General features: G+C 30.5%; 1 protein-coding gene across 1 annotated transcript; it reads left to right on the forward strand.

Annotated features, from left to right (window-relative positions):
• Positions 1-4,470: 4,470 nt before the first annotated feature.
• On the forward strand, positions 4,471-23,862 carry LOC133322001 (poly(ADP-ribose) glycohydrolase). Its single transcript, XM_061531069.1, has 4 exons — positions 4,471-4,478; positions 21,018-21,100; positions 21,165-22,729; positions 23,359-23,862. Exons 1-4 carry the CDS (start codon positions 4,471-4,473, stop codon positions 23,860-23,862), a joined length of 2,160 nt encoding a protein of 719 aa, XP_061387053.1.

Below are 23,862 nucleotides of genomic sequence, written 5' to 3' on the forward strand. Positions count from 1 at the left end.
AACTAAAACTACCATAACAACAACAAAAAAACATAAACACATAAAAATACATAATATTATTTTTTATTTTAATAACAGAAATGAAAAAAATTGAAATATGATTTCTTAATTTAAATGAATTTCTTTTTAAAATTGCATCTCTCTTTTTCAATTTCAAATCTTTAATCATTTAATTCCATGCAAATAATATCGAAGCTTTTAACAACTGCAACTGCCATCAAGTTTCGCATTCTTTAAGCTGTCCGGCGACAGTATGAATTGGCCTATTCAAAATTCGAAAACAACACACAAACATTTTTTTATATTTTAATCATAATTGTTTTTAGATTCTAATATTAAAAATAAATTAAAATTAATTTTTTAAATATTTTCTGAGAAATATTAAAAAAATACGTCGCCAGTTAGCATACCATTTGTGTGAATTATTGCACTAATTTTTGCTGTCAATTTTTGGCAATATATGAAGTGAAATAATATTTTCAACTGAAAGTGTTCTTAATATATATATATATATATATATTTCTAAAGAAAATAATTTTCTTATTTATAAATTTGAAAATTCTTTCATTCTATTTTTTCTTCTTCTTTTGTTTTCAAAAAAATCTAACTTAACAAAGTGTTCAAAAAGTTATTTCAAACATTATTTTGTATTCTATTTATAAAAAAAAAAAAAAACAAAATAACTATACTAAGTTTTCTTATTATTTTAGTTTAAAAAAAAATTTAAAAGACGCTGTTCATTAACAATTATCTGCCCTAAAATTATTTTTATTATTATTCTTATATTTTATAGAAACATTCACTAATACGTCTAGATATATTTTTGGCTTAGAGTTTTTTTTATTATTTTATTTTACTTGTTTTAAGACTTCATGGTTTCATTTAATTTACAACACTGCCTATTTTATGTTTTGCGTTAATATATATTTTTTTAATGAATTTCTTGGTAACAGAAACTGTCCTTATACACCACCTTAGAGCTATTTTTATAAATGCTATAAATACAAAAACTAAACACAATTATAAAGAGCATCACAAAAACACACACTTGTTTCAACAAAAAAATATATAAATTTTCTTATTTCCCCATCTTGTTTAAAAGTAACAATATATATACAAAAGTACATATGTATATTCATTTTTTTTATTTGAAATAGAAATCAAGCTGTGAACATTTGTGAAAATTTTAAACAATGTATTTTTTTACAAAACATATAGATCAATATTTATATAATTATAATAATTTTTAATTATTATTATATTATGTTTAATGTTATTTAATATAATTTTTAAATAAAAATTTTAATTTTTTTGTAATTCACATATTGATTTGTTTTATTGATTTTATTTAATTTATGTCATGACATGTTTACACAATACAAACTGACACAACATTTATACACACACTATTGTGTTGAAAGTGTATTTTGACAGGCACACAAAAGAAAAAATCAAAGTATTATTTGACATATTCGAATGTGTCACATAAAATACTTTTATAATGTAAATATATTTTATATATACCAACAATACGAATTTCCAGAGTTTAGCTAATTTTTCTAATGAAAGCGTCAACATTAAAATATGTACGCGTTGCCAACAATTTATATACAAGTAAATTTGGCATCACTTTTTTGATCTGGCCACGCAATAAATTGGAACGTTTAGGCACGTTTAGATTATGACTCCAAACTGTTTAGACTAGTATGGAAATGAAATGCAGTGGATTTGTCAGCTGTTATTTGTTTACGTATACATACACATCATAATTTCTGTGACAATTTCTTTTCAGCGCTTTTTATTTGCTGAAACCATACATATTAGGGAGAGATCACACTAAAAATTTGGACTGTCTTACTTAGCTGGCTTATGAGAGAACGGTTATTCCAAAAGCCGAGCTTAAAAAGATTTCCAGTCGCGTCGGTCTTGTGCGCATCTCATCCAATTTGAAAGACTATTTTCCGAGATGTTGTCTTCCACTTAATCTTTCCATCGGATTTATGGCCTTCCCCTTCTGCGTGAACCATTACTTGGATCGCTTTTATATGCATATAAATCTGGGGCATCTTCATCCATTCTCACAAGATGGCCTAGTCAATGTAAACGCTGCAGCTCGAACCGTCTGACTATGTTGATGTCTGAGAATAGATTGTATAGCTCATGGTTCATTCGACGGCGATATTCACCATCGACGCAGATCTGCAAATAGATCTTCTGGAGAATTTTTCTCTCAAACACTCCAAGAGATGCCTCCTTGCTTGCGCAAGTACCCATGCTTCAGATCAAGATAATATCAGCATTGGAGAGTGTGCGTTTGGTCTGGCAACAGTGGCCTTGCCCAAGTCCCACTTTGGCAGACTTCTTCACAATTCGTTGAAAGGTGGGGCTGACTTCCAAAATGTATCAAGGCAATGTTTGTATACTATAATACTACGGTATTTAAACTTCGTACACATGCAAAGTTACTAAACATCGCAACTAGGAATTTTGCAAACATTTACAATATAAAATGAATGTGATGCAATGTATCACTAACAAATCAGCTGTTTTATGAAATAAACAAATATACATTTATTTGTTACGCATATTAATATTTTACTAAAATTACTTTTGTGAATCTGTCATTAACTTTTTTCTTTGGATATTTCATTTTGTGCTCATAAACAAATAATGCATCAACAATAAAACCGATGCCCGATTCCTTTTTAACTGCGTTGCAAATACGTGTCAGCGACATTTTGAAATAGAATGCAATGTAAATATTTGGTAATGTTGCATTATGAAACATGATGCTTTGTTCGAATGCAAAGCAATTAACATTTTGGAAGTCAGCCTGTCTGTTACCGCTAGTAATGTTCGACCCATTATGTCGATGTCGTCAGCGTAGGCGAGTAACATATGTTTGCATCTCGTATGACCTTTTCCAGCAGGATGTTGAACAGGTAATACTATAAACTGTCGCCTTGCCTGAATCCTCGTTCGGTGTTGAAAGGTTCCAAGAGGTCCTTTCCGACTTTTACTGCTGACCTTGTACCAGTTAAAGTTATCCTGCATAGACGTATAAATTTTGCAGGAGTGCCAAGCGCAGGCATGGCTTTAAGCACCTCTGAACGGATAGGGCTTTCGAATAGGTGGAATGTGTCGATGTATTTTTCTTGGGATTTTCCCAGGATTTGGCGCAGAGTGAAAATCTGGTCAATGGTGGATAAACCATGCCTGAAGCCGCATTGGTATGGTCCAATAATTTCACTGACCATTGGCTTCAGTCATTCACACAGCACGCTGTATATCACTTTATATGCGATGGGAAGGATACTTATTCGGACTGTCAGTTTGTAATAATGGAGCGTTTAGACTATGACCTCTAAATAGATCTACCAAATCCTAGACGTTTCGAATAGTATTAACATGATATAACGTTGATTCATCAGCTGTTATTTGTTTATGTATACAAGAACACATTTTACTGGTATCATAACTTCTGCACTTCATTAGGTTGTTGAAAGTTGTAATAATATTCATTATTAATTAAAAAAATCCATTTTCAGCAGCTGATATATTTTGAATTTTAACGCATTTTAAAGCATACATTTAGGAGAAGTGATTCTCTTTGATACAAAAGCAGGGTTGTATTTGAATTAACTCAATTTAGCATACGATTTCGAACAAATTGTGATAATGAATTTTATATTGTATGGTAAATGGCGGTGAATTCATTCACTATAAAAAGTATAGTCTAAACGCGCATTTATTTTTTTATAAGAATTGTTGTCAAAAGATGAAATAATGTTCTGGAATGTGTAACCTTTTGCAATTCCGGCATTATGAAGAAAATCGAAAGTCGATCTTGAAAGATCGACTTTGCAATTTTCTCAAAGATCAAAGGTCGACTTTTCAATACAAAAAGTCTATTAGTCGATTTAAGCGATACCATTCACAATGATTTTTGATCGAATTTCGGATCATTTTTATGCATTTCATGAAACCAATCAGCAAAGACACGATATTGTTGATAATCGACCGGCTTGAAATGCAACACTGCTTGTGATTTTGGAATGTCAGTAATAACACAAAGAAAAAGCATCAGTTGAAATGAGAATAATGGAGGTGATTAGAGTTATTTTAGTTATTATAAACTAGTTTTGACACTATTAAAAATTTTCGGCTTTCTTATCTTACAATTGGAGCTCAATAACATATTCTAACATGCCAGAGTTGAATTTACCTCGATTTACCTGCCAAATTAAATCCACTCGTTTCAAATCCAACACGTAAACGAATTTAATTATTGTGGATGAAAACATGGCAGAATAAATAGGTGGTCCATTTAGCACATCTGATGTCTCGATTAACTGTCAATGCCTTCACGCCTTCAGTTTATAATGTGGCCAGAAGGCTTTATCTACGACATTACTGGGTGACACACATTTAATTTTTTTCTTGTGTGCAACAAAACTACACGGCGACACGATGACACAGTAAGTAAATCAAGCAATATTTCATTTAAAATTAAAAAATTGGAACATGTAATTGGTGTCCAAATTCTTCAAATTATAAAACCAATTTGAAATTGTAAAAAAAAATTAGAGAAATTATATTGTACATTTTGAACAAAATTATATAAGAAAAAAATCATTGGAAATTGTAGAAAACAAATTTTAAAAAAACATTCTTTAAAAGCACATACTTATAAAAAAAAAAAAAAACACACATACACACAATCAACAAAAAATCAATCATGGATCATTTTCATTAAACAATTGGAGGGATTTAAGACTTTTATTTAGCAAAGAAAAACAAACTACATTATGTCACACATTAAAAGATTAAATATATATTTAAAAAATACTATATTTTTATAAATATAAAAAGAACAAAGTAAATAAAAAAACAACAAATTGTAGTAATATAAACTCGTACTAAAATAAAACTACAACGAACATTTTTTTGCATTCAAAATATTGAAAATATTTGCAATGCATTTTTAAGAGTTAAAAAAATCATAGATGTAAAAATAAGAAAATATTAGAATCTAAACAAAAAAAAAGTAAGAAACAAAAATAAAACGATAAATGTCTGTTTTTCGGTGTCTACTTATAATCAAAAGTAAAAAACAAAAAAAAAAACCGCAACTTTTTTATAACTAACAAATCTCGATGTCTTAGAAATCTTACAAAACAACAAAAAATAAGCAACTGCAATATAACAAAAAGGAAATCCATAAATTTTTCTCAAAGGACAATTTTTAAATAAATGACAATTTAAAAAAAGGTTTCATAAATTAGTATATTTTACAATATTGGAAACAAAAAAAATATTTTTTTTTTGTATTTGAATTTTTATTATTTTTTATGAAATGAATTATGGTTTCATTACTTCATACAAAAATGTCTTTTAGTAGAAAGAAGTAAATTCATAAAGCACCCATTTTGCAACATTGATTCATTATCTCGATATGCTCGAAATCGTATGCAGAATCGAGCAAATTTCAAATGTAACCCTGTTTTTGCACAAAGCAATGCTTCACTAAACCTAAAAGTACTAATGAACATTCTATTTGTACATTTGCAAATAACAGCTGACCGAAAACTTTATATAATGTTGATAACAGTCTATAAAGATTAGAGCACGTTTAGACTAGGGAATCTACTCGATCGTCAAATCCAATGGATTATGTTTGACGTATACGCTATGGAATTGACAGTTGAGATCGATTGGATTTCGTAAATCTAAACTTTAAGATTTGGTTCCTCGATTTAAAGTGTGTTTAGATTTAGGAAATCCACTCGATTTAAAATGTCAATTTCGTAGGGTATATGTCAAATATAAGCCACTGGATTTGTAAACATGATTAAGGTGACATATACGTTATGAAATTGTCATTTGAAATATATCATATAAAGATGTACTTACGTAAAACACGTTATATGTAAATATGGAGTAATGATATTGACAATTTAAATTACGTGATTTAAATACTGTTAAAGTATACATAGCACTTACCATACAAAATTTCTTCGAGTAAATCTCCACAGTAATTAGCTGTGAAGTAAAAGTAAAATTTGTAGACCCAATTGCTAAAGATTTTTAGAAGTTGAACAATTGTTTTATATGTGATGGCTTAAAGTAAATTTACATTACACATACTACGTAATGATGTAAATGCCAGTCAGCTGATGATTGTTGACATATACAGTGGCATACCAAAGGAAATTTTTGTTGGTAAATTTTCTACTTTAACATCAAAGTTCCTTGCTAAATATTTCGACAAAAATTCAAATGAGAGTTATCACGTTATAAATTATAGTCTAAACAGGCCTTTAGGAGGCCAGAAACGTATTATCAGCATCATGGTGCAATTACAAAACCCAGCTGATTTGATTCCAACGACATACTCGTGACAATATAAATATGACAAATTATGTTTATAAAATTGATCCAACAGGAAAATTATGTAGCATAAAATTCGAAAGTTTTCTTTATTAAATATCCTGCCGTATTCAATTTACTCAATCTCCCTGCTGGGAAAGTTTTAAGCAGAAGCATTTTTCTTCATAGAATAATTCTCAATTTCCAGAATTTTCATGTAACTGACAATGGCCTAATTAAAGAAAGGGTGTGGAAGTGATAGAAATATAAATTTATAAATAGAATTTCATTCATGTTTTTCAAATTTATTTTGAGGAATCGAAAATATATATTTTTTAATAATTTGTATATTATGTTTTGGCACTAGTATTACTTAAACAACAAATTTGCATGTGGACCGACTGTCAAATTTTATCTAATAATATTTCTCATGGTTGGCAACATTGGTCATCGTATTCAAATAGAAACTAAGCACTTTGACAGTCAATCGTATAGTCAGCTGCAAGATCTATTATCAAGGTCACCTAGCAAGCGAAAGTCAGCTATCTTTTCTCAAGGAGAATGTCAAGAATTTGAACTTCGTTTATGTTTTCATAATGGGTGTCAATTCACAATAATTAATTTTGACATTAAACTTCAGAAACAGCTGATCTCCCGGGAAGACCTTATTTATAGGCCTTGGTCAGCTGAGCTAATTGGACTACCTATTTATTGTGTCATGGCTGTTACATTACATTATTACATTTGTAAGGTTTAAATATTTTATATCTGGTGGAAACGTGATTAAAATAAGGGGTCATCACATGCGATAATTTGACTGATGTTTCAATAATTGCTGCAATAAAAAACTTATGAATTTGCTTCACATGATAAATTATTTCTTTTTTTCGGTTAGACTAATTTGTTTTAATTTATAATATTTCTTTTCTAATTTAAAATTCCAACAAATCTTGTTAACAAACAAAGTAAAGCAAACTATCTCATGTAAAAAAATTATTACAAAATACAATTTATATACCTACATTATACACACATATACATATATATACTTATATAAAATATGACAAAAAGAACAATTTTATAAAATCTATTTTTTGGTGTTAGATGTCTTTTTGGATATTAAAATATAAAAAAAAAAACAAAAAAATCTAAAAAAAATATTTTACTGTTGATGTTGTAAGCAATATTTTTAAACAAAAACTTAAAAAAAACTTTTTTCTCCAACAACTAAAACCCACAGTACTCTATCTCTCTCTTTGTATAACTGTCACTTTCTTAAGTAAAAATAAAAAAAATCAAAAGAAGAATAAATAACAAACTTTTAAACTAGAAATATTAAATAAAAAATGCAAAATAAATTTTTATATAAATGTCTACAATATTTATAGAATAGATTTAATTATAACAAAAATTAAATATATAAATACAAAATTAATATGTTTTATAAATAAGACACTGTAAATGACTTACAATACAATTGGGCCAAAGCGTAAAGGTTGAAAAGTGATGTATTCTTATTTATATCCGGATATGCTAATCGGTAAATTATTGAATTCATATTTCCGGAATATATATGTAAACTTTTCAATCCCTATGTTATATTTAAATTTTGCAAAAAAAAAAAAAAACTAGCAACACAAACAGCCTACATACCATAACAATTTATACTCTTACTTATACGCCCAAAAACAACAACCACAACAACATACACTTCTTAGCAATAATTTTCGTAATGACCTCAACAAATGATAATTGATATATTTTTAAATGAATTATTATAAAAAAAAGAAAACAACAACAACAAAACGTATATACAAAATCTATTATATATACAGAAATCAAATAATAAATATTTTAGCAAAAAATAAATTTTGTATATAAAACAAATTAAGAATAACACAAAAACAAAACAACAACAAAAAAGTCTCTCGATCGAACGAAGTAAGAATGTGATATTTTTTCTAAGGCACATACAATAGTTTTTAAACAAAAAAACAAACAAGATAAATAAAAAATGACGAAACGTAAATTATATAAAATGCAAATTACATAAAAAATAAGAAAAGAACTCAATAACAAAACAATACAGTTGAAAAAATCATTTTTAACCATACAAAATAAACTGCAAGCCAATTGTACTAAGGAAAATACTGCAACAACTACTACTTCGATAAACAAAACTTAAAAAAAAACGCCACACAACAACAAGAACAACAATAGCAATAACGAAAATAAACAACATTTTATGTAGCAACAACATAAAACTACAACAACAAATGCAATAGAGACTGATTTTTTGCAAACTAAAACGTATTTAAAATAAAATCGAAACATACAATACACGCCCCCACACACACACACACCTAAATAGAACGTCATGCGTTATATGTCACTGCATTTGTATACACTTCATCATAGCTGTGCAAAGAAATATGTTTTTCAACATATCGTGGAAACATGGCATCAAGTAGAGCTGGTTTCACATGCAACTACAGTATGCAAAATTCATACCTCGTGGTACAATAAATAGGTAGTCCATTTAGCGCAGCTGATTATTCGATTAACTGTCAAAGTGCGTAGTTTCTACTTGAACATGGTATATTCAGTAAGGTAAACGCATAGGCGAATTTCTACAAAAAAACATCGGCTGTTTTATTCTGATATGTCAAAAATATTTTGCCAAAACATTTTTTTACACAAATTCTTGTAAAAATGTTAATAAAAGTATTGCCAAGCTCTTCTAAATTCGAAGATTTTCATTTATAATTTTGTTTTTTTTTTTTTAATTTTTTGGTTCGCACAAACAACTGTGCCGATGCGGCAACCTTATTAAATGTACATTGTACCATGGCACAATGAATAGGTAGTCCATTTAGAGCAGCTGATGTCTTGATTAACTGTCAAATTGGTTAATTTTTCTTGAATTCGATGTGCAATGCTGCCAATTTTTTTAAATATTATAAGGAAAAATTTGACAGATAATCGAGACAAAAAATGTTTTTGTTTTGTTACATCACCTTATTATTGCATCATGCCTTGTACTTGAATTCGATGTGCAATGTTGCCAACCATGTGAAATATTACTAGAAAAAAAATTACATATGGTCGGAACCATGACACAATAAATAGGTAGTCCATTTAGCGCAGCTGATGTCTCGATTAACTGTCAAAGTGGGTACAGTATTTTTCGTTTAAGGGAACCCCACCCATTCTCGATTTTGATTTTTGAAGATTTTCAATGGGCTGGTAAATCAATACCAATGTTTGTTAAGTTTTGTAACTTTGCACATATATAATTGAAGATTTAAAAGAGAAGAAAAATAATTTACAAAAATGTTTTGTTATTGTTTTGTTGTTGTTTTTTGTAATTAAAAAAGTCCTTATTTTTGATGGCGGGCATGATAACTGCTCACTGGAACATCGGAATCCGAAAATTCCAACGGTGTTAGAAAGAGTACATGTGTGGCTTTCGTATGAACTAGGATTATAGACTTCGCTCTAAAATTAACAAAATGGTGGACCTTTGAAAAAATATTTTTGGAAAATCGCCGATTTTTTACCAAAAACCAAGTTAAAAAATAAGGAAGATCTTCGCCGATTGGCTTTATCCTAGTTCATACGAGAGATATACACTCCCAGAGATACGTTGCAAAATTTGGAACCGATTGGATTATTAGTTTTTGAGTTATCGTGCCCGCCATTCGCAAAAAAATGTTTAGAGAAAAACTCGTTTAAAGTTTGAGAAATACTGTAATTTCTACTTGAAGTCGATGTGCAATGTTGCCAACCATGTGAAATGTTATAAGGAAAATTTTGACAGATAGTCGAGACAAAAACAAAAGTTTTTTTTTTGTTTCGATACATCACCTTATAATTGCATAATGGATATACCTTTTGTTTTATGATCGCACTTAAACGCCTAGCCATGGATTCGACTAGTTTCGAGGTTAACTTGGGTGATATTTGATCTCATTCGGTATTAAAAGCAGTTTTGAACAGAGCGTAAGTGAGAGATAACTGACGAAAAGAGAATACTTGTTTAGCCATCACCGCTATCGTACTATTTTGAGCACGAGTGTTTCAAATGTATTATCAGGTCTCTCACGTTTCTGATGCTTAATGTTTCAACTTTTTCTTCAAAATTGACAGCAAATTCTCAATTTAGATCTGGGTTTTAAACAGGTTTTTTGAGGTATTTGGGAAGTTATACAGGAACCAAAGTCCGGAGCATTATGTTGAATGATTAATACCCGCGATATCCCCATTTTTTAGCAATATAATGCAAACAGCGCCATCTAGCTTTTAATTCACGAAACAGGGGTTTTTTCATGATTTGTTTTTACATTAAAATGCAAAAGCGAAAGAAGCAAAATAAAAATGATTAATAGAGTTATTGTGTATAGAAGGGATGTTTCCAAACGATCACAAGATTGCCGGAACACTTCAAATACAGTAGATATCGTATATAAGAAACTCAAAAAAGTCAGAGATTTCTTTCTTATATGCGTTTTTTGAGTTTCTTATATGGAATTATCAGATATAAGAAAGTTGCTTCTTATAAGAGTACATACGCATATAAGAAATCCGATATCTACTGTATTATTATTGTTTGCGCAAAAGAATAATTTCGTATGTTTACAACCAAACATCAGCTGATTGTCATTTAGATCGTGATCAAAGGTATATTTAAACAGATAAGACGCATTTATGCTAAAGATTTGTTACGACCGCGTTACGCGATGTGTTATGTTACGTGTCGTAATGTAACGAGCGTTAGATTTTGCTAAACCACACAAAGCGTGTTATTCACCAAACATATGATTGTCAATTGTTTGGTTTACCCACAACCTTTGCGACATCATCCCACGGCTTTTCCTTTATTATTTCATTGCGATCGGATTTCATTCTTTTATCGTAAAGGATCGGGTATTGCTCCACGCTGTTTATTAATTGTTCTTCGAACATCGCGAGTTTTTTTCTTTTTTATTTTGTTATTTAAATTTTTTGCCTGAGTTTTTTTAATATTGCCCGAATAATTGCAGTGTTAAATTGCCACCATGGTTTTGTACACCGAAATGTCAAAATACAAATGTCAAAAATTAAACTGGAGTCAGTGTGCGTTATTGAGTGCAGCCAATTTAAAATCGTGCATATTAATGTATTTTTTTAGACTGGAGACGGGCTTAGACCACAAATTCTAAATCGTGGTATAAAATTATTAAAAAATTAAAAAAGAAACATCATATGTGCGTTTAGACTATTCCTCCTAAATCGACTCGACTTATAATGAGCTGTTTAGACTAGCATTAAAATGATATAATGTTGATTTGTCAGCTGTTATTTGTTTACGTATACATACACATTTCACTGGTTACATAATTTCTGTGGCAATTTATCAGTCAATATTTTCATAATTATGATAGGAGTTGCTCCCCTATAGATTAAAATGCATAAAAATATGTTTTGTTTTAAATTATAGCAGTATTTATTATAAATTTCAAAGAAAATTCTCAATTCTACATCAGCTGTTATATTTTTGGTATGCAACTATTTGGAATTACAATGTATTTTGTGGCATTCTTTTAAGAGAAATCATTATTTTTGATGTAAAAGCAGGGTTGTATTTGTATTATGGTGTGTTCACACAATGGTATGTTTAGATACGTATGGTTGAAGTGTATACAAATAAAAAATTTGGTTTATTTTTTTCTGAAATAACAAAACCAATTATTTTCCCAATATTATGTTTCTAAAATTTTATTTAGATATAAAAATAATACCAAAGAAAACAACAATTTTACTTTATACACAAAATAACGAGTGAGTGAGACAAAAACGTAGGTATGAAATGGCAATTGTAAATCGGTAATGGAATGCCGTTTTCTAGATCTGAAGAGTAGGAACAATGAAAAGTTATCTATAAAGGAAAAAACAGAAAACATGAACAGAATTAGCAAAGTAAGGACTAAAAACTATGGAAAAAATATGATTTATAAATGTGATAACAATTTGAGTTTGAAAAGGATGGATGGCGATGATGATACAGGTGAAGTTAGAAATGTAAGCAAAACGAAAAACGGTTTTATAAATATAAGTAATAGATAAAATGTTTACACTAGAACAAGAAAGCAAAGAAACGTGGAAGTGACTAGAGTAGAGGGTTTAAGATTGAAAAATACGAAGAAGAAGATGGTGATGATGATGATGATGTATGTAAAAGTGTTTGTTTAACAAAACTTTTACAATAACCTAAATTCAAAAACATTTTCCAATTAAGGCGAAGGACCATTTATTTGAAAATGATTTGAGTTGAGGTTTATCAGGTGCTAAGAACAAAGACGTAATGCAAATGTGATAAAGTAAAATTTCTTTTTTTGAAATATATTACACTTACTTTTTGGTTTATTTTACAAAATATCTAAGTGAAATAAAAAAAAAACAAACAGAAAAATAAATACAATTATAAATATTTCCTTTATACTGGGTTTATATACACAATATTAAAAAGAAAATATATAACAGAAATAAAGAAAAAACAACAATGTGCTGAGAAAATGTATTAATAAACTAATAAAAAAAATCAAAATTATATATATTTGTAAAAATAACATGAACAAAAACAAAACACATTTAGGTAAATAACACTCTCAAAATTTTCGGTATTTCTCTCTCATGATCTTATCTATCTCTTTCTGTATTGGGAATAAAATGTTAAGAAAAAAAACATGTTAAGGAAACAAAATCTAAATTTAAGCTTTCGGTGTTTTAAATTAAAGAAAAAATCGAAATTTACAATTTAAGCAAGAAACAAACAAAATTAAAGGTTTAGACTCAAAAACAAGACAATTTTTTTTAAATTCATTTAGGAAGAAAAAAAGGAACAAAACCCAAAAAAATTAATAAAATATAAAATAAACATTTTTAAAGAAATTTTCTCGGTGTGTTTTTAATATTTAAGAAAACCTTACAAATCGAAAAATAAAACACAATTAAATTATAAGTGAAACAAAATTATGGCAAAATACATTTTGGAAAAAACCAAATCAACAACCTCTTTCACTTTCGTGTCTTTTTATTCAAGAAAACCAAAAGAAAAAAACACAACTTTAATATTAACATTTAAAAACATATTTTATCGAAAAAAAAACCTAAAAAAATAACATTCACTAAATTAGCACAAAATCTTACGTAAATTACAAAAAACTACATTTTTACTATTATTCAGTGCAGCAAATAATTCAATACATACAGAATGTGAAATATTCCAAAAAATATTTTTCGGATGAATGTCAAATAAGTACTACCCAAATTTTAAATCATTTGCTGCACTGTAATATAGCAAAAAAGTATTTAAAGAAAATTACTTTTGTATTTAATAATTTGATTTCAATTCCATTTTATTATATATATTTATTTGAAAAACAAATTAAAAAAAATAAATACAAAACTATGAAATGCAAAGCCTGCCATTATTAAATGAAACTCTCTTTACGAGAAACCGAAAGAAGTTAAACTTAAAACTAACAAAAAATAGCCACTAAAAAAACCAACTAAAGTTCAATTGTTCCGTTCCAATTTTTATTAAAACAATTAAAAGAAAATATACATAACTAATAGTTTTTTATTTATTTTCGACACACACGGTTAATAAAGAATATGAAATATATATGACATACAGTAACCATAATTCCTCAAAGTCAATATTAATTATATATAAAATCAGAAAATTGATTTAAAATTATAAAACAAACAAAAAATACAAGTGTGAACAATTTCAGTATAATGTATTAATTATTATTATTGAGTTTTTTTTTATTTGTTTATATTATTATAATATAAATATAAATAAAGACTAACATTAATTACTGTTGTAAAAAATACCATATTGTCATTTTAATTGAATGTTAAAATCGAAACAAACAAACAAAAATTACCACACGACAAAAATAAACAAAAAAATACTTTCAAACAAATATTCATAAAATGTGCGTTTCATTTTTTGGGTTAGACGGCGTTTATATATGGTAGGTATATAGCAAAAACAACATAGAGTAGTGAAAACATAAATCGAAATAATATCATTTAAAACTGCTTTTACATTAGAACTTTTTTCCGAGTTAACCTACTTTATAAAGATTTATTTGTCAGTACAATGCAAACGTACTATAATACAATTGATTTAAGGGAAAATCAGAATCATGATGCAATAATAAGGTGATGTATCAAAACAAAAACCTTTGTTCATGTCTCGATTATCTGTCAAATTTTTCCATATAATATTTCAAACGGTTGGCAACACTGCACATCGAATTCAAGTAGAAATTACCCACTTTGACAGTTAATCAAGACATCAGCTGCGCTAAATGGACTACCTATTCATTGTGCCACGATCAGAATGCTTCAGTTGAGCGTTTTTTCATGTTATGCGTTAACGCCTCAAAAGTTAAACAATATGAACTTCGTTTTGGGTGCACTCAAGGTGTATTTAACACTAGAAAGACGGGAATTTTGTATATACCTATATTGCCTAAAATCGGTCAAAATGACCTCATTCTGAAAGAATTTTTATTGTGTAAAGAAAATTTTTTAAACTAATTTTTTAATATTTTTTACATTATTTACAATCATACAAAACGTTGTTATTATTTGTTTTCGGTTTCTAAAATGTTCGTTTGTGTTTTTAGCAAACGGGTTTCGATGTTGTTATAAGAAATTTACTTTATACAATAATAAAAGTAGTTTGATTATTTAATATTTTACAAAAGGTCAAAATGACCGCTTTTAGGCCATTGTGAATACGGGGAATGAGAGAGGGGAGCAAGCAGCTACTATGATTAATAAACGTAGTTCTAAGTGGTACAAAAAGTCACCAAATTTTAAAAAGCTGGGTCATAATATACCCAATTGTTTTTGTACTTGAAATTGAAAAACGGTCAAAATGACTGCCTTCGGCAATCTAGTGTTAATAAGGTGTAAGTGACAATCATATGGTTTCAAACTTTTTTCTTTATTGTTTGTAAAGTAAATTGTCAAAAACATTTTCAATATTACATTTCGATTTCAAAAATGGCCTTTAAATTTAGGTTTTTTTAATAATAAAAATTCAAGAAAACTACATTCATAGAAGGGGACGGAAAGAAAACCTAGGCTCAGTTATAACCCCGTTCGCAAAATGTTCCACATTTTTTTATCCTATGTGTTGGAATCTGTCTAGAAATCCTAGCTACTCATAAAATCTAGGAGATTATGTTAGCCTATATTGAAATGGGCCCCTTGGTGCTTGTCACAATTCTCGGCGGAGGTTAAATACGCCTATGGAAAGATTTTATACGGTCAACACAATTTCCAAGATTTAGTCTTTGGCGGGGATTATGTCCTTCAATTTTCTTTAAGAAGGCAAGATTTGAAGCCACTCCATAGAAAAAAATAGATTGTAATCCACAATATAACCAACATCACAAGGAGCCATGGGCTACATGTGGGAAACTTAAAATTAATCGCGACCAGGTCTTAAACATTATTTTTCACTGGCCTAAAACCGCCAATAACTCAAGAATACACAAATTCATTAATTGTTCCTCAAAGAATAGTTCTTGACAAAAATAAATTAATAATTGTTTTTGTTTATTTTTGTCAAAAACTTATTGTCAACATGACAATTTAATTTCTATAATAACAATGTTGTTTTTGTAAAATATTTGTTGTTGTATCCGATGCATACACCTTATTAAATACACCTTGGGTGCACTCAATAGCGCGTAAGGACTTGCGTCAAAGTTAACAACATTTAAACTTTCGGCGTCATGGCGCTCGTTTAATTTTTGACATTTGTATGTTAATATTTCTGTGACAAAAAATGGCGGCAATTGTATTCTGCAATTATTCGGGCAATATTTAAAAAAAGAAAAACTCATGGCGCCTTTAGAGTGTGCCGTTTAAATCGACTGGATTTTAAATCGAGGAACGAAATCTAGACTAGTATTAAAATGCAATGAAGTGGTTTTGTCAGCTGTTATTTGTTTACGTATAAATACACATTTCACTGCTGTCATAATCTCTGAGACAAATGGTTAATCATTATTTTCATAATTTTGTTAGGAATTGCTCTCTATTAGTTCAGAAATGCTAACAAACATTTGTTTTTTATTTATAGCAATATTTATTATAAATGCAAAAAAACAATTATTTTTTCAGCAGCTGACACATTTTTTTCGGCAGTTATTTTTATTTTGAATATTGACTAATTTTAAAGCATACTTTAGGGAGAAACCTTTATTTTTTGATGCAAAAGCAGGGTTGTATTTGAAATTATCTCGATTCAGTACAGGATTTCGGGCAAATTGAGATAATAAGTGAATTTTATTCAGCACGATTTAGCAATTAAATCGGGATAATGAATATTATCACGATTCAAGTTGTAGTCTAAACGAACCTACAGGAAAAAAACTCAAATAAGAAATTAAAAAAGAAAAATAACTCGCTATGTTCGAAGAACAATTAATAAATTGCGTGGAAAAATATCGTTGCCTTTAGAATAAAAGAATGACATCCCACCGCAATGAAATAATAAAGGAAAAAACGTGGAATGGTGTTGCGAAGGCTGTGAGTAAACCAAACTGTTTACAATCATATGTTTGGTGAATAACGCGTTTTAGGTGGGTTAACAAAATCTGACACTCGTTACATTACGACGACCATTTCGCTTAGCTCTTTAGAACCTTAGCTAAATTGTAAGTTTACATTGCACTGTATTTCGTTAAATTGTCAGCTCCATTGCACCCATGTCAAATAAATTCTCATAAAGTAGGTTAATCTGGCAAAAAGTTTTAATATGCATTTAAAATTGAGGTACAAAATCCAAGCCGTCAACACTTTAGCGCATTTCTGCAACTTATGAAACCAGGTACGTAAACAAAAACAGCTGACAACAAAATATTATATAATTTCCATGGCATAATTACAGAAGGTATTCTCATTTGAGAAATTGGTAATAGAAACCCTTTTTAATTTGGAATTCATCTATCAGTTTCAAATTGTTTCAAAAATAAATTCCATAAAATTTTATACATTGTTCTTAAGCTATATCTACAGATGTTACAACTTATTTTTGTAGATTATAGAGGCTAGGAACTTCAGGCTGGGAAATTATTGCCACTGAACACGTGTTGTGCGTACATTTCAAAGGAAGAACTTTTAATTTAAATTTTGAAAGCTGAATGTTGTCAGTAAGTCCTGATTTATATTAGGCGAGTTTACTTGCGGCAATTTTTATCGTTCTCTTTTGAACTTGCTCCATGCGTCTATACCATGGTACAATTATAAAAGGTAACAGCAAATCCCCAACGTAATACTAGTGTCAATATGAATTTGACAAATTATGTTTTTAAAAATCACCCAACAGGAAAATTGGGAACGCATACAATTTGAAATTGTTCTTTATTAAATGTGCTCCCGTATTCAATTTATTCAATCTGCCTGCTGGGAAAGTTTGAGGAAGCAAATCTTTCTTGAAGGAATTACTCGCTATTTCCAGCATTGTCATATGTGTTACACATATATATGGCAATGGCTCAATTAAAGGAAAGATGTGGAAGCGATAGAAATATAAATTTGATAGATTTTCATTCATGTTTTTCAATTTTTATTTTGAGAATTCGAAAATATTCCATTTTCAAAATAAAAATAATTTGATGATAATTTGTTTGTTTGTTTACATTTTTCTGTCAAATGAGTTGACACTAGTAGAACTTACAACAACAAATTTCCATGTGGTTGTTGTATCGTTTTTTGTACAACAACACTTGCTGTTACCTTTTATTATTATACCATGCGTCTATACAAGGCAATTCGGTTTCCAAAAAATATTTTTATTTGTTGTTTTTTCACATTTAAATATATATAAAATGTCAACAAATACGAAATACACAAAACGAATTGCCAGAAAATTGTCGGTACGAGCAATTGTTTTTCATTTCTATACCCCTTACCCCTCTCTCCTACAAACAAAGACTTGCCGCAAGTAAACTCGCCTAATCTAAATTTGGACTAACAAAGTAATTACTTCCAGACGAAAAGGTAATAACTTCTCGTTAAAGTATGCTAAGAAAAGGTTAAAATTCAAAATTGTTGCCTCAAGATCTATTATAACGCCACCCAGCTAGCTAAAGTAAACTGTTTTATCTCAAGGCTAATGTCAAAAATAAGGACTTTGTTTACGTTTTCTTAATGGAAATCAATTCACAATAATGGATGTTGACAGGAAACTTCGGGGGCAGCTGATATCCAGCTTGTCTCCCTCTATAAACTTATTTATAAACCTTACCTACCAAAAATATGAGAGCTGATGAAAAAATAAGAATTTTTGTAATTTATAATGAATCATGGCACAATGAATAGGTAGTCAATTTAGAATAGCTGATGTCTTGATTAACTGTCAAAGTGCGTAATTTCTACTTCAATTCGATGTGCAATGCTGCCAACTTTTTGAAATGTTGTAAGGAAAAATTTGACAGGTGGTTGAGACAAAAACAAATGTTTTTGTTTTGATTTGTTTATTATTGCATCATGATAATTAATATTAAGCGGCGTTTACAATAGAACATTTTCGGGGGATTTATTTGATATGTATGTAATGGAATTGACAATTTAGATATACTGTATTTAATAAATCCGGTACAATGTATACGTACGTAATTTAAAACAACAAATATTTTTATGCATTTTTGATCTAATGGGTAGCATTTCCTATCATATGAAAAATGTCCACAGAAATCACGGAAGCAGTGAAATGTGTATGTATACGTAAACAAATAACATCTGACAAATCAACTTTATATAATTTTAATTAAGGCGACCAGATTCTGAAAATTAAATTAGATGACAAAATAAATGTATATTTTTAATAAAAATGATAGTATGTGTATAAAACGTACATTTTGATGTACTTATACATGTACAAAATTAAATAAAAAGTCGTTAATTATGAACGTGCCAAATGTTTGGTCCTTAGCGAATCCTAAAAATACCGAAAATTCCTTTTCTTAATATTTCACTGATTTTTTTTAAATTCGTTAATTTGTTTTAATTTAAAAATATTTATTGCTCAAGGTTTTGCAAATATAAATGACAGATTATAAAAATAGATGACAGACAGAGGACATAAATTTCTTTTATAGATGACAGCTAGTTAAAATAGATGATTGTCCTCGAAAAAGGAGGACGAATGGTCATCTTATTTCAATACTAGTCTAAACAAGTAGTCACGTATAAACATGAAAACACCAATGGCAATGTCCAAATATTTGATCATGTGGCAACGCCAAAAACAAATGAGAACGAACGAAACGAAATGCATCCACCATTTTTGTTCTTTCTTTTTTGCCCTCGTTCTAAACATGCCGATTGACACGAATTTATGCTTCACACTCATTCGTAAACTTTCCGTTTTGGTCTTCATCGGCAATTCCCTCTGGTCTCCTCTAATTCGGAGTGTTCGAAACGTACGATTTTCAATTAGGTCGGTCATATTTATTTTGCAGCTGGCAGCTAAACTCTTCGGCGTAACTCTGTTGGTTGGTGATGGCAAAAGGAGTTTATTTTGAGCAGAGCTCCGATTTGCTCGATTTTAACGCTAAAATACTCCCGAGTGGGAAAAAAGAGTACGAGTTTTTTAGGGAGTATACTCTCCACTCTTTTATTTTGTTTGGGAGTGTTCGCGAGTACTCCTTGATGAAGAAAAAGAGTGTGAGTCAAAATGTTCGAAATAGAGTATGAGTGAAATCGAGTGGACAAATAAATTTGGTTGTTTGGTTATTTGTGTGTGTGTGTGTAGTAGCAAACATTTTTTGATGTTGATCTTTTGTGTGGAGATCGATTATTTTGTTTACTGAAAATGTGAAATACAAATAAAAATCTTATACAATATAAGATTTTTATATGTTTTTTATTTCAATTTATAAAATGAATTCAACCGTGTGATTTAATTAATTCAATATTTTTTTAAAAGCATAAACACCTCCATACAAATTTTTAAAATGGTATTCATTAAAAATATGGAAAAGTATTCTCCAAAAATATTAAAAGCGCTGGTTTGAAAGAAAACCCATGAATGCATAAGTGGTTCATTATTTAATTTTATTATCAAAATATTGTCGAGGGTTTCAATTTGGAGGCTGGTTCGTCTTGCTGTCACTATTTCAGACTTACATAAAGTGAACGCAGAGAACGAGCTTGTTGATGCATGCTTTCCCAGCAGTACAGCAAACCAAACATCACAAAACAAACAAAGAATGCACACAAACAACATCAAGTAAAACAACGGTATCACAACAAAAACATAAAGAAAAATAAAAGAGTACTCGGCAAGAGTGTAATCTGCTCGATTTCGAGCGTATTTCACTCCCACTCGAAAACGAGCGAAGCACTTGGGCTCTTATTTGAGTGGCAGAGAAAAATAGAGTATACTCTATTTACTTTTTCTACTCGCAAGAGTACTCCCGCTCGAATTCGAGCGAGTTTCACTCTTTATTCGAATTCGAGCGAGCATTTCGGAGCTCTGATTTTGAGAACACATTCTTTAGCCATTAGTAAACATACATCATTTTGCTTAAATTCCAACAAACTTTGCTTGCCTCTGCATTAAATTGCAGACGTATAACGGTGGCGACGGTCAAGTGTGGTGGACGAATGTTGGGCGATGGTGAAGAAGATACGGGCCATATTACCGATAATGGTAAGAAATGATTATTGATTTTCTCCTCTAAGCCGCTAGAATTGACAGCTGGTATAAATTTCAGGTCAAAATGAGGATACAACATGGCGTGGCTGTTGTATGGATGAAATTTATAGAAATCTAGATCCATTCGAATTGGAACATGTGGCTCCGGTTAAACCGTCTGACATACATACGGTGCTACACCACTTTCCCATACGGGACGATGACAAAACGCCACCAAGGCCTCTGAAAAGCCACCCGAAGTGGGATGCCTTCCATGTAAGACTGCCGTGTTCGAATAAATCACAATATCCAGTTGTGGCCGAAGATGGCACATCATCCATAGAGAATCGCTGGGAAATGATTGAGAAGGCATTGTTAAGACCCATTGAAAATTCGCGGGATTTGGAATCGGCCATATTGTCGTACAATACAAAATACGAAGGACATTGGACATTTCGCGCTTTACACAAACTCTTCGAAGAAGAATTGGATGAGGATGAGTCAAAGGTTTTCTTTGAGGATCTGCTGCCGCGTGTCATACGCTTGGCGCTTCGACTGCCGGAATTGGTGCAGGCACCAATACCTTTGCTTAAACAGGGGAAATGTCATGCGATAACATTGACACAGGAACAAATATCATGTCTACTGGCAAATGCATTTCTCTGCACATATCCACGTCGCAATACGCTAAAGAAGAAATCCGAATACAGTACCTTTCCAGATATTAACTTTAATCGATTGTTTCAATCGTCTGGATCTGCAGTACTGGAGAAAATCAAATGTATTTGTCATTATTTTCGTCGGGTGTGTCCCACAGAGAATGATCGCTCCAATGTGCCTACGGGATGTGTTACATTTGAACGGCGTATTATACCGCTAAGCGAACTGCCAAATTGGTCAGCCTCTGGCAAGCCATTGGGTGTGACACCCTTGCACATCAATTCGGCTGGCACGATAGAAGACCAGGGTGTTGGTTTGTTGCAAGTCGACTTTGCCAATAAATTTCTGGGTGGTGGTGTTTTGGGCGGCGGATGTGTCCAGGAGGAAATACGTTTTGTTATTTGTCCAGAGTTGATTGTATCGAAACTTTTTACTGAATGTCTGAGACCCTCTGAAGCATTGGTAATGGTGGGCTGTGAACGTTATAGCAATTACAGTGGCTATGCCAACACATTTCAATGGGATGGAAATCATGAGGACATGACACCACGTGACTCATCGAGGCGACGCATGTGTCATATTGTGGCCATTGATGCGCTACTTTTTCATCAGTCGTCGCATCAATATCGCGAGGAGTTAATGCTGCGCGAATTGAATAAAGCCTATGTGGGATTTTTCCATCCTCTAAGTACCACAGCACCGGGTGTTGCGTCTGGAAATTGGGGTTGTGGAGCATTTGGTGGTGATGCAAATCTTAAAGCCCTATTACAACTTATGGCCTGTACGGTGACTAGCCGTCCATTAGTATATTTTACCTTTGGCAATGAAGAGTTGCGTGATCAAGTTCACAAGATGCATACATATTTCATAGAAAATAATATTCTTGTCAAGGAGCTATGGGCGGTATTGAAAAAATTCTATGCCAGTAAATTATCCGGAACGGAATTGTATAAATTTATATACTGTGAATTGGATAAATTAAAGGTAAGCTAATACGATGTTATGTATGTTTGATTGTAAGTATGGAATGTTTTGTTGGTGGTAGATTGATTTCTTGACGTTTTCCTAACATTTTCACAGGTGAAGAACAGTTTGTGTTGTTTATTTCATTTCGTTGATTGAATTTGATGACAAATGATTTTGCATAATTTACTACTAGCGGGACCAACCAGCAACCAAGTTGCAGAATATTTTTTATTATATGATAATATTTATAGTAATCTAGTCCATATAAATACATATGTCTATAAGAAATATGAACTCAAAGATTTAAATATGGTATTAAAATAGATACATTTTTTTATTTATTTTTTAAAATTAATTTGAATTTTATTATAATTAGGATATGTAAAAACAAAACAAGCAAACAAACTATTATAATTTTTAAAAGGGTGGAACTGTTTTTAAATATTGGACTTTATGATCCTAAAGCGAGAACAAAGTAAAAATACACATAATTCCATTTTTTCATTAACGTAACATTAGCCATTTGATTCCTAATTTACTGCATACAAATCACTTTCATTTATTCTCTTTTTCTAAAAAAATACATTATTTTTCGTTTCCTTTTCCCCGCCTTCTTTTCTATATATCTCTCTATGGTATGTTTTCAGCGTAGTCAGCAGGAAAAACCAAACAATGCAACCGAAACCCCCCCGAATAATGTTCCAACAGCAATGTCAAAGGTTGAAACCAAGGAACCCAAAACATTATCGCCTAGTAAATCCCTTTCCCCAAAGCCAAGCACGTCCTTGAATGCAAAACGTAGCTTAGAGGAAAGTCTGGATGTATTCGCTTCGACATCCTCCGAAGCTGAGAATAACTCAAATATAACACCGCCGCCAAAGGTAACGGCTATCGATCTAAGTATATCGGATGATAGTGATACCGATCAAATGCTAGTGGCTGCCACCGATAGAGCCTGTGAAACCTTGACGCCAAGTAAAAACAAACAAGAAAAACAATCACCAGCAGCAGCAACAGCTAAACAAGGATCGCCCGGTATATCGAAGCCAAGACAACGTACACTTTTGGAAATGTTGGACCAGACATATAACCACATTACCGGGCCGGCAACAAAACGTTATTGTGTTAATAAATCACCTCAAAAGCCGTAA

The sequence above is a fragment of the Musca vetustissima genome, unplaced genomic scaffold (assembly GCF_032173495.1).
Source record: "Musca vetustissima isolate MV318-11 ecotype Yass unplaced genomic scaffold, APGP_CSIRO_Mvet_v1 utg17149, whole genome shotgun sequence".
Taxonomy (NCBI): Eukaryota; Metazoa; Arthropoda; class Insecta; order Diptera; family Muscidae; genus Musca; species Musca vetustissima.